We start from the raw sequence: 15,469 nt of genomic DNA, 5'->3' as shown, positions 1-15,469 counted from the left end.
GGAGGTGGAGCTGCTCAGTGGGGCGTCTGGAGAGGATTCTCTCCCTTCCTCTCCTTCTGCCCCTCCCCTGCTTGTGCACGCCCATGCTTGCTCTCTCAAGCTCACACTCTCTACCTCTCTCTAATAAATACATAAGTCTTTTTAAAAAGGGGGGAGGTTCCTGGGTAGCTCAGTCGTTAAGCATCTGCCTTCGGCGCGGGTCACAATCCCAGGATCCTGGGATCGAGCCCCATATCGGGCTCCCTGCTCGGCACGAAGCCTGATTCTACCTCTCCCACTCCCCCTGCTTGTGTTCCCTGTCTAGCTGTGTCTCTGTCAAATAAATAAAATTTAAAAATCTTAAAAAAAAAAAAAAGCAAATCCATGTGTCCAAAGGACGACTCCTCTGTCCCCAATTCCTGCTGCCACTTGGTGTCCACTGATCGTGAAAATTCTATGCAAAAACACAGGTCCTGCAGAGTCCTTCTTTTTTTTTTTTTTTTAAGATTTTATTTATTTACCTAAGTGAGAGAGCAAGCATGGGGTGGGGGGAAATGGGGTGAGATTGGGGAGGGGTGGGGGAGAAGAAGAAGCAGACTCCCGGCTGAGCAAGGAGACAGTTTCAGGACTCGATCCCAGGACCCCAGGGTCGTGACCTGAGCCAAGGGCCAGAGCTTAACTGACTGAGCCTCCTGGGTGCCCTGATCGTGTAGAGCTGGGACTCATAGCTGGGGTCTCTATTGGACATAAGCATCTTTCCATGCAAGGACAAGTGTGGGTCAGGCCACTGCGGGACTGCTTGGGATGAAAGAAGGCCCCGCTGTAATCACATGTGAGCACACACAGTCCAGACACCGCCCAGACCTTGGCAGCCCCACCTCGTCTGCCCTCCTTCTGGGTAAGATGCTCTGGGGTGCCGGACCGGGCTGAACTCTGTCCCCCCAAATTCACATTCACCTGGAACTCAGCACATGACTTTATTTGGAAATAGGGTCTTTGCAGATGTAGATCAAAGGTCACCGGGTTGGGGGGTCTAAATCCAAGGCCTGGTGTCCTCCTAAGAAAAGCAGAAAAGACACAGAGACGCATGGGGGAGGCCACGCAGAGAGGCCCAAGCCACGGAGCGCCAAGGACTGCCAGCAACACCAGAAGGAAGAGAGAGAAAGGCCCAGGACAGACCCTCCCCAGGGTGGGGGGGTGAGCCAGCTGATACCCTCACTTCAGATGCTGGCCTCCAGACCTAGAGAAGACTTGCTGTCATATTAAATCACCCAGTGTGTCGTGCTTTGCCCTGGCGGCCCCAGGACGTGATCGCAGAGCTTCCTGCTTCCTACCAGCCAGCACCCCAGAGCCGAGCCCCTCACCCGACCCTGCCCATGACCCACAGCCCTTTCTAAGGCTCTCCCCCAGAGGCAGCCACATCCCCCGCCCCAACCCCAGCACTCCCCACCCAGGGCGCTGGATGACAGGTGCCGGAGCCTGAGCCTGCGGTGCTGCCCACTCTGGTCTGAGTCCCCTCCCCCACCCCCTCAGGGCATAAACTGACACCTCGGCCTTCATTATCTCAAAGCACACAGAAGAACCTCTCGGGGTCTAATGTCTCCCTAATGGGCAGGGCTGGTTCACCTGAGAGCTGACATATTGGGGCTATTGATTTTCCCCAGGAAGATCAATACAGGGTGCGTGGGGACAAGCAGGTCTGCGCCTTCCGAAGAGCAGAGACTCTTTCCAGGGACAGAGGCCTGACCATGGAGCAGGAGCTGGCGGGGGCAGCGAGGGCGTAGAGCTCTGTAAGGCCTACCACACCAGAGCTGGCTGGGAGCAGGTGCTCGGACATGTGCTGGGGCCCGAGCCCGAGTGCATCAGTTCCAGGCCCACTGCAGTGGTCCCAATGGGAGCAGGGGGCTTGGGACACCTATGTTACTTGGCCTGGCCCTGGCTACCCAACACCTAGCTGGACTTGGGTACGCAGTGGTTCTGAGAAAGTGCGTCTCCACCAACCCAGCCTTGCCAGTAACAAAAGCCAGAGTCCAACCTCTAGTCGCTGGACTCCCGGTTCCTCCTGAAGGTGGCTCAGACGCAGGAGTGGCAAGGACGGGGGCAATTCAGCACACCCTACTAAGACCTCAGATCTGATTCTTCAGTCCCTCTCATGATTGTCTCCCACCTTCACACTCTCGGGCTGTGCTTTGTGGGGCCCTAGCATTGACTGCTGTGGCTAGTGCAGTGATGTGACATGTCCACAGTCCCTAGGGATTGGGGTGTGGACGTCTGTGGGGTCCCCTAAGCACAGGGTGCCAGCTCCTCGTCGCCAAGGCCTTTCCAGGCTCTCTCCTCTGCGGAGACACCTGCTCTTCGCACAGATGGCCAGGTGAGCTCCTGGTCCCATCCAGTGCCCAGTAGACGACGACCTTCCTGAAGCCCGTCCTCTGGACACACGGAGGTAGGGGGGAATGTTCTCGTTGGCAGGGGACGGGAGAAGCACCCCCACTCTGCCTAGCCCGGACAGGGCACCGAGGAGGGCTGGAGACTGAGCCCAAAGGCCCTCCTGGAGCCGCCACCCATACTGCACCCGCTTCGGGTCCTCGGGGCCACACCTGCCCCAGCCCACCCGCTTCCCAGGTCCTGGCCCTAGTCCTTCCCAAGGAGCAGCAGGGGGTGCTGTGGTCGCAGTCCCCGCACCTGTGGGGCCCCTCCCTGGGATCCCGGCTAGCAGGGCTGAGGCTCACTGTGCTGGGTCTGAGGGGACACCAGCTGCTGGGGAGGGCCTCTCCCCCGGCCAGAGCCTGGACAACAGTGTCACCGAACCCAGAGTCTCGGGGCAGAACTGTGGCTGTGCCTGAGGTCGGTTTCTGGGAACCGGGGTCCAAGTGCAGACTGAACTCATGAGACACCTTACTTGTGTCCTGGCCGCGCCCTGGGACGTGGGGAAGGGGCCGTGACGATCCGGGAACCACGAACCACAGGCATAGGGAGGCCTGGCGTGCCACACACGCCTGCACTCTCTCTGCAAGGCCCCGGCCCAGGCAGACAACCTGCTTGGGAGAGATAGGAGGCTCCAAGGACCCACACACGGCAGGTTACCAGCCTGGCCGGGGCCACACGCTTCATTCCCCGTCAATTCCCCACAGCCGGGTGTCCTATGACTCCTCCATCAGGCCCTCCAAATGCCCAAGAAATGCCCGCAGCAATGCCCCCATGGCCCCCGGTTGCAGGAAAGGCCCACCCCCGTCTGTTCCCACAGCTCACGTAATGGAGGGTCACTAGGTAGGAGAGGTGCTGTCTCCTGTCTGAAGGGAGCAGAGACTGGAGCCAAGGCCAAAGGCCCAGGGAGGACTGCGAAGGCATCCCCAGAAGGGTGAGCCCCCATTGGTGGGAGGAAGATCGGGGAGCAGGGACCCGCCAAGCAGGGAGGGGGCTGCCGTCCTGCCCTCAGAACCTGGCTGGCCCACAGGCAGCAGTGGCTTCAAGCCAAGGCCAACGGGTCTCTGGAGACCCCCATCTGGGAGCGAGGCAGCTAGCAGGGGCCACGTGTGCTGAATGGCTGTCCCCCAAACTTTGTCTGCCGGAACCTCGGGGTGGACTCTCCTGCAGAAACGCGTGTCTGCAGCTGCAGTCGTGAATACCAAGTCGGACTGGATCCCAGTGGGCCCCGAGTCCAATGATGGGTGTCCTTAGGGGAAAGAAACTGGGACCCAGAGTCCCATGGGACGGCCGTGCACAAATGGAGGCAGAGGTTAGGGTGACCCATCTGCAGCCAAGGAGCCCCACTGCGGACACTGGGAAGGAAGCATGGGTTCTCCCCTGGACGACACCCCTTTGCTGCTCCTGGACCCCCCGTTTGGGTGACTGGCTACTGTGTCCCCAGGACGGTCAGGCAGCCTCAGGCGGCACCGCCCGGGGTCCTGGGATGGTGTTGGCTGTAACCCAGTGTGTGTGTGGGGGGGGCTCTGCGGTGGGCTCTGTGGTGGGGGGCGGGGGCAGTGGCGTGGGACCAGTTTGGACCCTGGGGGTGAGGCCCTGTGTTGGGGGTGCAGGGGCTGAATCGCGTTGGTTGCAAACACACTGGCAACTCTGGGACGGCTGGAACCCGTCACAGCGCCCCGGAGGGCCCGGTGCTTGGATGGGGCCCGCTGCATAGGAGCCCACCACCTGGGCCCTGGCCGGGGGTCCCCCAGCCTCCTGTCTCAGGCCTGCCCGGCTCCTCCCGCCAGCCAGGAGCACCATTTACCCAGAGAACCACAGAAGCAGGATGTCCTCTAGAGGAGCCTACTCCAGAAGTCAAAATAGCATGAAATTTAATTTTCCGCCTATTTAACAAGGCTTGGTCCGGGTCCCAATCAGTGGCAGAGATAAGGGTCCCCGGCCCCGGGTGTGAGCCAGCTGGGCCCGCAGCAAACACTCCACGGTCCCTGGGCAGGTTGAGGCTCCCCCCGCGGGGCCCTGGTTGCTGGGCGCTAAAGCAAACGGGCTCTATTTGCCCAGTCTGCGATGACAATGCAGTCGCCAAATATTTGCCAGCCCGGCCGGCCGAGGAGCCCAGCTATAAATGCTTGAGCCCAGGTGCAGGTGGGCCTGCCCCGCGGGAGCTGCAGGCCTCGGCAGGTAGGAGCCGGACTGGGGGGCGGGCAGGAAGGGTGCTGGCGCTGGCCGCGGGGACCTGGCCACCTCCCTTCTTCTGGAAGGCACTGTGCCTTTGGGCCAGGTGGGCTATGGGACCACCCACCCACCAGGAGGGCAAGGGGCGGGGCTGGAGAAGGAGGGCACCCACATCGGCTTCCCCACAGCCCAGTGCTGGGCCCAGGGGGTCCCCGGCAGGGAAGAGCCCCTCCCCACCTTGTGAGCGAGAGCCAGAGCTCAGTGTGGATGGACGGCTGTAGGCAGAAGAGTGAGCCTCCCGGGGTGGGGGTTCTGACAAGCAGAAAGCCCCCGCTCTCCTTCACACCACTTTCCCTTTCTTCCCGTCCTGCCAGGAGGCAGAAAGGCCCTCCCGGCTGCAAGCTGTCCCCCCCGCTCCCTCGTACTCGTCCTCGGGGCCCAGAGCACGCCAACACTCAGAGGCAGCCCCATCTGGCCTCAGACCAGCCCTGTCTCTGTCAGCTCCCCAAATCCCACCCCGCCCGCCCTGCCCTGAGCGCCAGGCCCACACAGCTTCCCTGCTTCCTGCTAACCCGCCCAGCTCTCCAAACCCCAGGGGCCCGGGGCTCTCACCAGCGGCCCCGCTGGATCCATAGCATCAGACCGTGCAGGGGGTTGGGGGGAAACAGCACCCAGCTTGGGGCCGGGGCCCTCCACCTGTGAGACCCCCGAAGCCAAAGGGGCTGTGGGACCTGGACCCAGAGCGCTGACTGGGGCAGCCAGGCCCTGCTCCCAGGGTGCCCCTGGCCGGCACCTGAGCAGATGGCCCGGCGGGCCGGCCTGTTGCTCCGGAACCGCCTCTGCGCCCCCGACGCCCATGGCCCTAGTCTTTCCACACATCCCTTGCTTCTGATCGTGGCCCCTGCTCCAGGCTCAGCGGTGGCCACACAGGCCTGGGGACCTGAGGGCTCACCTGTCCGCCCTCTGCCTCCCTCCCCAGCCACAGCTGCTGCCCCGGAGACGCGGGCTCGAGGAGATGGCCGCGGGCGTGATCCGGCCTCTGTGCGACTTCCAGCTGCCCCTGGCGGCCCGCCGGCCCTTCCTGCCCTCAGACCCGGAGCCCCAGGAGACCTCTGAGGACGAGGACGAGGAGGAGGAGGAGGATGTGCCAGAGGCTGCGGGGCTGGGCGGTAGGAGCCCAGGCCCCCTGGCCTCGGGCTGGGCCCCAGAAGCAGTTCCTCGGGGCCCCAGCAGCCCAGAAACACCCCTGCGGCTGCTGCGGTTCTCTGAGCTCATCAGCGGCGACATCCAGCGGTATTTCGGCCGCAAGGACGGGGGGCAGGACCCTGACGCCGGTGACGTCCACGCAGATGACCTCCAGTGCGCTGACCCAGCACGCCCGGCTCCAGCTGGGCCCCCAGACGGCGATGAGGCTGCGCAGCCCGGAGTGCTCTCCCCCAGGGGTCCCGAGGGGCAGGCTCGCGGGCTGGGGCCGCTGGCTGAGCTCTTCGACTACGGGCTGCGGCAGTACCCAGTGCTTGGGGCCCCGGCCGGCAGGCGGCTCCGGCTGGAGCGCAAGTATGGCCACATTGTCCCCATGGCCCAGAGGAAGCTGCCGCTCTCCTTTTGGGAGGAGCCGGCCCTGGGCCCCCTGGGCCTGCTCCACCCTGGCACACCTGATTTCAGCGACCTGCTGGCCAGCTGGTCAGCGGAGACTGGCCCCGAGATACCCGGGGGAGGGGCCCCCCAGGCCCTGGATGGGGTGCCGCTGGCCGAGGCCTAGTGAGCGGGTCAGGGTCCGTGGGGCACCAGGGGCAGCAGGCAATGCCTTTCCTTCAGGGGCGCAGCCTGTCACTGCTCTCTCTGCTGGAGCCCCAGGGGCCATCCCACCAAGGTGGCCGGCCACCAGCAGGACAAGCCAGCTCAGGGAGGGATGTCCCAGGCCTGGGGAGGCTAGGCCAGGCTCCTCCTGGGGCCTGGAGCTGCCACCACCAGAGGACCCCTAGGCAGGGAACAGGCGGGAGCCACCATCTCAGACAGCCTGGCCCTTAGCCCTCGGAGCTCTGCCCCCAGGATGGGAGGGCAGGTGGGCTCAGGTGGTTTGCACACTGTGCCCCACTCTGGGTGAAGCCCACTGGCCCCACCAGACCTGCCCTGAGGTCTCAGGTCGGCAGCCTCCCGCCTGGCTGGTCCTGGGGCTGCCCCTCCCTCAGGCCCCACAGCAGGTGGCAGGACCAGCTCCCATTGGATGAGCAACGGTGTTCTTGGAGGCAGGAGGAAGGGGCACTACGCGAGTGTGCGAGCAAACACACAGTTTGCTCCCTATGGTAGGGCAGACGGAGCTGCTTTCCAGGTTCGCCACCTCAGTGTGAAGGGCTTGGCCAGCCACCGAGGGCCAGGGGCCAAGACCCCAAGCCTGGGCCAACTGGCCCTCCACAGGGCCTACCAGGAGCAGGCAGGGCTCCGGGACTCTGCGGCTGTGGGCAGGACGGCCTGAGATGGTGGCGGGCATGCAGCTCGGCTGGGCCTCAGACAGGGGAACGGAACCTCCCGGGAAGGAGCTCAGACTCAGATCCACGGGAGCTGGCACCTTTATTTCTGGGCAAGGGGCAAGGACATGAGCTGGCGGGCAAGCTCCTGGCGGAAGGACTTCTCCAGGAATGCGCTTGGCCTCCGCTGGGCCACCAGGTTCAGGAGGACCGCCTTCCACTGCAGCCACCTGCCCGGGAAACGCGGCTCAGGCCCGCTGGCCTTGGGGCCTCCCAGGACCACCCCAGACCCGGAGGAGTCTCCAGACAGCAGCTCCCCATAGCCCACCTCACGGCCTGATACACGCCCCAGCGGTTCACAGGGACCACCTCTCCAGAAGCCGTGTCCTTGACGAAGGACTGCTGCTTCCCCAGGGCTGCGAGGACTCTTCTGCTGCCCAGTGTCAGGGCCCAGGGGCCCTCCTCACTCCGTAGACGCAGGATGCTCTCACGCAGGCTGGCCGTCTCCTCCATGCGCTGCGGACAAGGGCGTGTGAGGAGCAGCTGCTGCGGGAACCCAGGCATCCGGCCCTCGGGCGACGGGACAGCCCTGGATTTCTCTCTGACAAAACAGGGTCTTATCTACCAGGAAACCCTGTCGGGCCAGACACACAGACATATGGGCATGGGAATGCCCACAGAACCAGGGACCCGGCAAGGAGGGGTAGGGGCCAGGAGCTGCCCCCAAGTGCAGGGACCACTTCGCACCAGCTTGGTTTCTGTATTAAACTTGAGGTTCTGGATAGTTTTGCTGTCCTGCAAGCTGTTTTCCAGTTTCATTATCTGGTTCTGGAACTGAACGTGGCCCCTGCTCGTCGGCTCGGTTGTGGTGTGCTGGCCTGCGTGAGGGCAGCCCCCACCCCAGGCCCCTGCAGTGGGGTCTGGGCCCCTGGGGGTGATCCGGTGGTCCTGGCCAGCACTCAGGCCAGCTCCTTTCACCATGAGGACACCCCCCGCATGTGAGGTGCCAGACAGGTGCCCCACTGCATGCTGGCTCTGTGAGCCACTGAACCTCAGGGTGTCTGGGATCCGGGGCATCCCGGGGCCCCCTCTGCTGAGCGGGATGGGTGTGGAGGCCCCCGGGGTACCGTGGCCAGCTTGCCCTGGATCTCGGCGATCTTCCGCCCAGGGTTGCCCTCCCTGAGCAGCTGCACAGACGAGAGCAGAGTGGCCAGTTCCTGCCGCATGGCCCCGACCTCGAACTCTCTGTCAGAACAGGAGGCTCTGGGTGGTAGCCCAGAGGCAGGGGGAGGGGGAGGGCAGGGGTGCAGGGGTGCGTGCTCCACTTTGCCACCTCTCCAGTGGGACCTGGGGGGTTGCCGGCAGGTGATGGACGGCAAAGCTCGAGGACTGTGCGGGCTGCCCCGGGGTGGGGGCTGAGCCCAGAGCTGGGGGAGCCGCAGCTTCCCTCCTGCCGTCCGGCGGACGTGGCCTCACCTGGCTCGCCCCTCTGCTGAGATCTTGAGGTCCGAGTCACTCTTGTGCAGGACGCACTTGTCAGAGACGACCTCTATCTGCAACGCACGCAGGGTGGGTGGGCAGCCCAGGAGCTGGTGGGCTGGGGAGCCGCGCCCCCAGCCCTCACCCACCTGGTGGGGCAGGCTGTCCACTCGCTCCCGCAGCTCCCTCAGCCGTGCCTCAGCCTCCTTCTGACACCGGGCCAGGCCCTCCCGCGATCTCTGCTCCAAGCCTTCCCACTCTCTCTTTGCCTGAAACACAGACACCAGTGAGGGCCAGAGCTGGGGGACGGAGGGGGACGAAGGGGGACAGATTGACGGGGCCCCTGGAGCCAATGGGACCACCTGGGTAGTCCAGGCTGAGCGGAACCAGGGAGGCCTGGCTTGGCCCCCACCCACCCGGAGTCAGCAGAGATGGGGACAGATGGCCTCCCCCAGCTGCGGGAGGGGGTGACCCCGGGGTCCATCAGCGGAACAACACACAGACTGGGCACGCGCCACGTGTGAGCCTTTGTAGGCAACGTCCAGAACAGGCGAATCCCCACAGGCCGGTGGCAGGTCGCGGGTCGCCGGGGGCTGCGGGTGGGAGGGGCTGCTCGCCGCGTGGGGCTTCCTCCGTAGGGACAAGACAGCTGCTCAGCCCCAGATCCACAAGGAGCCGCCACACCCTGGGCTTCACGAGGGTAGACTGCACAGCGTGGGGACTGTGTCCATGACGTCGCGACGAAGAAGAGGAAAGAGCCCACGGGCGAGGGCTCGTGGCCCTGCCATGGAAGCCACTGCGCGCTAGGGCCCCAGTGGGCCTGCTGTGCTCACCTCGCTCAGCCGCAGGCTCAGCGTCCGGTCCTGCAGGTCCAGCCTCCAGCTCAGGGCCATGAAATGGTCGCTCAGGTCCTTCACCTGCTTCCCCAGCTCAGCCAGCGACACCTCCAGAGCCTGGCTCTTCTCTCGGAGCTGCGGGTGGGCAGGGGAGGGTGGGCTGAGTGGGGCTGCCTGGGGTGGCGGGGGCCCCGGGGTCATGGACCTGGCCCCCACCGCCCTCACCAGCTCTAGCGCGCTGTGGGCCTCCTGTCGGGCCAGCTGGCCAGCCTCCAGGCTCTCCTGCAGGAAGGCGGCCAGCTCCCCGGCCTGGGTCTCCTCCAGGTGCCCCTTGCTGTCCCTGGGGGTTGGTGCCGACACAGACTGTCCTTCAGCTGGGTCGGGCCAGCTCTGGAATCATTCGGGAGAACCCCAGGGAGCGGGGGATGGAGAATGATCAGGGAGCCCCCCTGGACGGGGCTGCGTCCAATGGTGAGTGCAGAGTCCTCCGCGGGGCGAACAGGAGCCCCTGTCCGAGGGCGCTGGGCGCCGGGGACACCCACCAGGCCTTCTGCTCGGCCAGGAGGATCCGGTTCAGCGACATCTGGTTCTGCCGCACAAACTTGGTCAGCTGGATCACGGCTTGGTCCAGGCCCCGGCACTGCTCCAGGAGGCGGCCTTCTTCCTGCTGAGTGGGGAGAGGCGGGCCTGAGCCCCCCGCCGCCCCCGTCGCCGCCACCCCCAGCCCTGGGCTGCCCACCTGGCGTTGCCCTTGCAGGGCCTGCGCACGCTCCTCAGCCTGCTCCTGGAGCCTCTGCCACCGGCCGTCCAGCTCTCCCCGCAGGCTGCTCTCCGCCTTCAGCCGGGTGCTCTCTGAGGCCTTCATTCTCTGTGGGGAGACCAGCCCCACCGGCTGTGAGCAGAGAGGCTGTGGGGGTGGGGGGCACGGCCCAGCTGCAGGCCCAGGGCCTCCACCTTCTCCAGGGCCAGGAAGCTCTTCTGCAGGAAGCCACACAGCTTGGCCTCCCTCTTGAGGAAGCGGAGGCTCATCTCCTCGCCGAGCTTGGTCACCTGGGCCTGTGGGAGTCAGTGCGGTAGCCGTGGGGTCCGACCATCCTCCTGGCCTCGTCCAGCCCCTGCCCTGCCCGCCCCCGCCCCAGACCCAGGGCGAGCTCGGACTGCTCTGTGTCCTGGCTCGACTGTGTCGACCCCAAGCCATGTCCCCTAATGCCCTGAGCCTCACAGCACTGCTCCCACCACACCCTCCTTAGGAAGGCAAGGCCCACGTGTCCTCCCCAAGGGCCAGGCAGGGGGCTGTGACGGGCCCATAGGTCAAGCTTGTGGGGACCCAGACCATGGATGGTACTCGCGGTGACCACAGACGCTGCCCTGGGCAGATGGCAGATGCTGCATCGCGTCCCGAGGTGGGAGCCTCCGTCAGGGCAGCCGCGCGCACATGTGCGCCCATAAGCTCGCAGACCCGCACATCAGTGCGCACACGACGTCCTCAGCCCCAGGGCCCACAGCCCCTCCTTCTCCTCCCCTTCCTACTGCATCAAGGATTGGAGTGTGTCCGAGCTGTGGTGTCAAGGCCGGGGCTCCAGCTCCCACAGCCACGGGGGTTGCGCCCTGAGCACCTGCCAGCCCCTCCCATGCTGTGAGGGTGCTCTGCAGAGGGGGTTGGCAGGCCATTTCTGCAAGGAGCCTGAGGATGTGGGGTCTGTGCCCAGGGTCCCAGGGCAGACCCAGAAATGAGCCGGACGTAACAAATGGGTGGGGCCGTGTGCCGATCCAGCTTGGGGAACACCGGTGGTGGTCACGGCTTGCTGACCCTGGCCTAGGGGGTGGTGCGGGATGGCTGTGCTCCCTGCCTGTGCCTGGAGCACCAGGAATCCCTGGGCCTGGGGCCTTTGGGAGCTTCTGGTCCCAGCGGGGCACAGTGTCCTGATGGAGCCAAGACACGAGATCCCCAAAGGGCAGCGGCGAGGGGAAAGCCACCGAAGCTGGGCAGCCGAGCTATGTGGGCAGCAGCTGGGCGCGCTGGGCGGGCGCCGAGGCCCCCGGGCTCTGTTTGCAGAGCTGAAGAGGCTGCGTCTCGAGCGGGAGGGGATCCTGCTGCAGCCCGGGGGTGGGGCCGCCCCAGGAATGGCTGAGAAAGGGGCTGCAGGCCTACGACGTTCTGTCTCCAGATCTGGGCGCCGGTCACAGGACCAGGGGGGCAAGGACCAGGGGCAGAGACGCCACCAGGGAGCGAACATCCGTGCTGACAGACGAGCTCCATCTTGGCTCTGCCCACATCAGCAGCTACGGGCCACACACGGCCGTGGGGTCCCTGACGCGTGGCTCGTGGGACAGAGGGAACTGAAACACTGGCTCCCTGCAGACAGAGCCCCCTGCGGCTGGTGGCCACGGACTGGACGGTGCAGGTCCTCGGGAGCACCCTCCACGCCCTGGGCTACACCACATGGCCGGGAAGGACGGCTTGCCCAGCCGCCCTGGGCCCAGCCTCCCTCCTGGTACCTGCATCTGGGCCACCTCACGGTCCACCCTGTGGCTGGCGTCCTCCTGGCTCCTCTGTAGGGCGCTGCAGGCCGCTTCCCGGAACTGCTCCTCCCGCTCCAGCTTCTCGGCCAGCTCCGCCAGCCTAGGACAACAGCCGCAGGTCCCAGCCGCCCCACCGGGGCCCTGAGACACTGTGAATGCTTCCTGGGCCCAGGCCTACTGCTGGGGGGCCCAGGCTGACCTACAGGCTGGCGAGGCAGGTGGGGTAACCCCACCTGAGCAATCAGAGACAAGGGCAAGACACGGACTTCCGTGGCCCCAGGTGGAGAGCCCAGAGCGGCCTGGGCTAGCGCGACTGGATGGGGGAGGATGCAGGGCATCTGGGCTTGCACCTCCATTCCCGGTGCCCACACAGGGTGGGTCCCGAAACAGCCCCTCCCGAGGGAGGCCGGCGACACCCACCTGAGGTTGGCCTCCTGCTCGGTGTCCTTCCGCTCACTGTCCTGCAGCGCCTGCTTCCTCCGGATCTGGGTCAGGGCTTCCCGCACCTCCACCAGCCTGACACACAAGGGCCGTTTAGGTCTGGGGCCTGCCCGGCCTACCCTCCCGGCTGCCTCTGGGGGTCAGGGTCCTGGCCCAGGGGCCCTAGCTGCAGGCCCCCAGCCACGGTCACGCAAAGCCAGACCTCTGAATTGGGCCGCAGTTGCACACGGCTTCCCTGAGCAAGATAAGGAGGAGGGACAGGCAGATGCCCTGGGGTCCCGCCCCAGTCGCCGCCTTCCCCAGGCCCCCAGCCTCCCAGTTACGCCTGCACCACTGGGTGGGGGGTACCTCTTGTCCAGGGCCTGCATCTGGTTCTGGTTCTGGTTCTGGGGGCTGGGGAACTGCAAGGAGGAAGGGGAGGCTAAGCCTCGCAGCCCGGCCAGCACAGACGGGGGCCTGAGCTGGGCGCGGGGTGTCCCGGGAGCAGGGGAGCTCGCCTCTGGGTGGGCGCAGCGGCAGCTCACCTCGAGGGCCTCCTTCTCAGGGTCCTGGGCCGCTGGCCGCAGGTCCTGCCGCAGCCTCTTGAGCTCGGCGTCCTGCAGCTGCACGCAGGCTCGGAGCTGCAGCATCTCCCGCAGCAGACTCAGCACCGCTCGCTCGCAGCGCTCCTTGTGTCCCCGCAGGGACGCCACCTCAGCCTGCAAGTCGGCCACCCTGGCCGGGGCGAGGAGCAGGCTGAGTCGGGCCCCGCCTGCCGGGTCGGGGGACGGCCCAGCTGTCCCTTCCCAGCCCTGCCCAGGCTCACCACTGCTCCGGCTGCGTCCAGCGCTTGGCGGAGTCCCGCTCCGGGAGGGAGGTGGCGGACGCCAGGGGGCTCGACTCATGCCTCCCCATCTCCTCCAGACTCAAGAGCTCGGGGCTGGCCAGTTCTTCCTCCAGGCAGAGCCCCAGGCCTCCCAGGGTGACAGTGCTTGTCTGGGAGGGGGGTGAAGCCCCCGACGACGGGGTGCTAGCATCCAGCTCTGCAAGAAGGTGGCTCCCGGGCTGATGGGTGCCGGCTCCTGGGTGGGGCTCAGGATGACGGGGACCAAAGTCACTGCAGTGATCGGCTGAGAGTGTCTACTGGGCTCAACTTGGCCCGTTGGCTGAGTCACACAGGCTGGCCCAGGCGGCAGGGGGTGGGGGGTGGGCAGGAGCTCAGCTCTTGCTCCCTCAACGGGGAGCTCATGCTCAGAGAGGCCCAGACCCCCGCCTGAGAACTCACAGCACCAGGAAGCAGAAACAACACTGTGTCCTGCCTGCCCCGCGCCAGAGCGAGCCCCCAGGGCAGTATGGCTCCTTGAGGAGTCAGGAAACAGACCTGCCCCGGGAGGCCCACAGTGCACCCCCGCACAGGCCCTTCCCTGGACCAGCCTCCCGGCTTGGCCCCTGTTGGCACCAGGCTCACCTGGTACGGCTTCAGCCACTGGCCAGAGGCCCTGGGCCTCGTACCCACGGCTGCCGAGCGCTGGACACCAGGGCAGCCGGAGAAAGGAAGGGCAGGTGGGCCTGGAAGGCTCTGGGGCCTTGGGGGGCGCGTGGGGTGTCAGGAGGGCGCGCCTGCCCTCATGTCGCTCCTTCCAGGACAACAGCGCAGCAGACGAGCGGCAGGTGCTCTTCTGGAACCATCCTTCTCTCACCAGAACCTCGTGACTTCATGGGCCAACTGCCAATGGAACTTGGGCCCTCGACCCTGCTGGCCCCCCACGGCCCCAACTGCCCATTGCCAGAAAGATCTGAGGGGCACCGCAGAGCCAGCCGGCGTGGGCAGCAGTCACTGGCCCAGGAGACAGGGCTGGGAGAGCCGGGCGCCTGGGTGGGAGGGACGTGCAGGTGCTCACGGCCGGCCGGCAGGAGGGCACAAACAGGGCGCCCCCGGAGCCAGGGGAGGGTGCAGGCCACAGGCATGGGCTGCACAGTGCCTCCAGATTCCTTGCGGACAGTCAGAAAGCGAACAGAGACAGGTGCAAGTTTCCAGTGTTTTATTTCCCCCACCGGGACCCTGTGGCTGGCTCAAAATGTCATCACCATGAATCACTACGTCCCTGCTTTCCCACCCCAGGTCAGGCCAGCGCGGACCTGATCCCTGCGCCCAGTGAGCCAGGCTCGCTCACTGAGGGCGGACTGGGCCTTCCCCAGGACAAGGCAACTATTCCAAAGTTAGCCCTGGTCTGGGGGCCTTTCTGCACTCCACAGCTCAGAACAGCACCCAGACCGAGGGCCCCCGGGGGTACAGAGTCCAGTGCTAAGATATCCCACAGACAAGCATCTGCCACAACTGCCTCCGTCCCCTCCGGGGGGTCAAGGCTGCCCCGTCCTGGATGCCCCTGGTTAGCAGCCTGCAAAGCCCCGACTGCTGGACCGTGGCGTGTGCTGGGCAGGAACCAGGGAGCCAGCGCTGGCCGTCTTGATATGATTCTTTTATTTCTCCCTTCCAGAGCCCCCAAAACGTTCGTCACCCTGTGTCCCCTAGAGGGCTCCTGCCAGGAAGGGACTGGCTTTTGAAGGCCCCATTCCCTTAAAACGGGCCCAAACCAAGATGGACGACTGCCCCTGTCCGCAGGCTCTGCCACAGCGGCAGCCAGGTAGCCTTGTCTCAGAAGCAGTCCAAGGAATCACCTCCAGAAAGAGTTCCCTGGGGTCCTGGGGACACAGGAGAAGCAGAGTGTCCTTGCTCCAGGCCCACTGGCCCATCCCAGAGTCCACCTGCCCCAGGACCGGGACCAGAGCTGCCCCAAAAAGTGGCCCTGGGCCAAGGGTCCTTGAAGGACAGTGGGAGCCGCCCCCTCCTCAGAAGTGCCAGTCTCTCGGTGCACACAGGCGACAGCCATCGGTCCTGATGTCGGGGTGACGGAGCCGTTCAGACCCACGGATGGTTCTCAGCATTCTCTCTGGCTAAGACCCTGGAGGGCTGCGTGGCAAGTCTGCAAAACAGCTGGCCTCCTTCTAGAGCCTGCTGCCGCGTCTGCTCCCCAGGGTGCCCGCCTCCAGGTGCAGCCCCATCACCTCAAGGTTGAAGACGGAGTGGAAGGGACAAGGCTGAGGGCCTCTTTGGCAGCTGCGAGTCCCCCAGGCTCCAGCCGGTGAAGTGCAGACGGCGTGGTC

At 65.5% G+C, this 15,469-nt stretch overlaps 2 protein-coding genes across 2 annotated transcripts; one reads left to right on the top strand and one right to left on the bottom strand.

The window, feature by feature from the left end:
- Nucleotides 1-4,253: 4,253 nt before the first annotated feature.
- PERCC1 (proline and glutamate rich with coiled coil 1) lies at nucleotides 4,254-7,065 on the top strand. The gene is made up of 2 exons (XM_032327117.1): nucleotides 4,254-4,584; nucleotides 5,558-7,065. Exon 2 carries the CDS (start codon nucleotides 5,594-5,596, stop codon nucleotides 6,338-6,340), a length of 747 nt encoding a protein of 248 aa, XP_032183008.1. The 5' UTR covers nucleotides 4,254-4,584; nucleotides 5,558-5,593; the 3' UTR covers nucleotides 6,341-7,065.
- Nucleotides 7,066-7,130: 65 nt separating this feature from the next.
- CCDC154 (coiled-coil domain containing 154) lies at nucleotides 7,131-14,023 on the bottom strand. The gene is made up of 18 exons (XM_032328635.1): nucleotides 14,005-14,023; nucleotides 13,773-13,832; nucleotides 13,131-13,347; nucleotides 12,850-13,039; nucleotides 12,674-12,726; nucleotides 12,305-12,400; nucleotides 11,861-11,984; nucleotides 10,316-10,417; nucleotides 10,101-10,229; nucleotides 9,904-10,028; nucleotides 9,587-9,701; nucleotides 9,359-9,496; nucleotides 8,675-8,794; nucleotides 8,523-8,599; nucleotides 8,174-8,291; nucleotides 7,794-7,880; nucleotides 7,375-7,562; nucleotides 7,131-7,276 (listed from the first exon to the last, which is right to left on the bottom strand). The coding sequence occupies exons 1-18, from the start codon at nucleotides 14,021-14,023 to the stop codon at nucleotides 7,150-7,152; spliced, it is 2,085 nt and encodes a 694-aa protein (XP_032184526.1). The 3' UTR covers nucleotides 7,131-7,149.
- Between the last annotated feature and the right edge of the window lie 1,446 nt (nucleotides 14,024-15,469).

This window comes from Mustela erminea, chromosome 20 (genome assembly GCF_009829155.1).
Source record: "Mustela erminea isolate mMusErm1 chromosome 20, mMusErm1.Pri, whole genome shotgun sequence".
Taxonomy (NCBI): domain Eukaryota; kingdom Metazoa; phylum Chordata; class Mammalia; order Carnivora; family Mustelidae; genus Mustela; species Mustela erminea.
Note: the sequence above shows the minus strand (reverse complement) of the source record. Positions and strands in the feature narration are given on the sequence as shown.

Bases quoted from the DNA above. Each gene is read 5' to 3' on its own strand.
- PERCC1 (XM_032327117.1), top strand. From the start codon at position 5,594: ATGGCCGCGGGCGTGATCCGGCCTCTGTGCGACTTCCAGCTGCCCCTG.
- CCDC154 (XM_032328635.1), bottom strand. The intron at 10,230-10,315 runs GTGGAGGCCCTG...GTCTCCCCACAG, and splicing joins GCTTCCTGGCCCTGGAGAAG to AGAATGAAGGCCTCAGAGAG. The intron at 9,702-9,903 runs GTGGGTGTCCCC...ACCAACCCCCAG, and splicing joins CTGGCCGAGCAGAAGGCCTG to GGACAGCAAGGGGCACCTGG.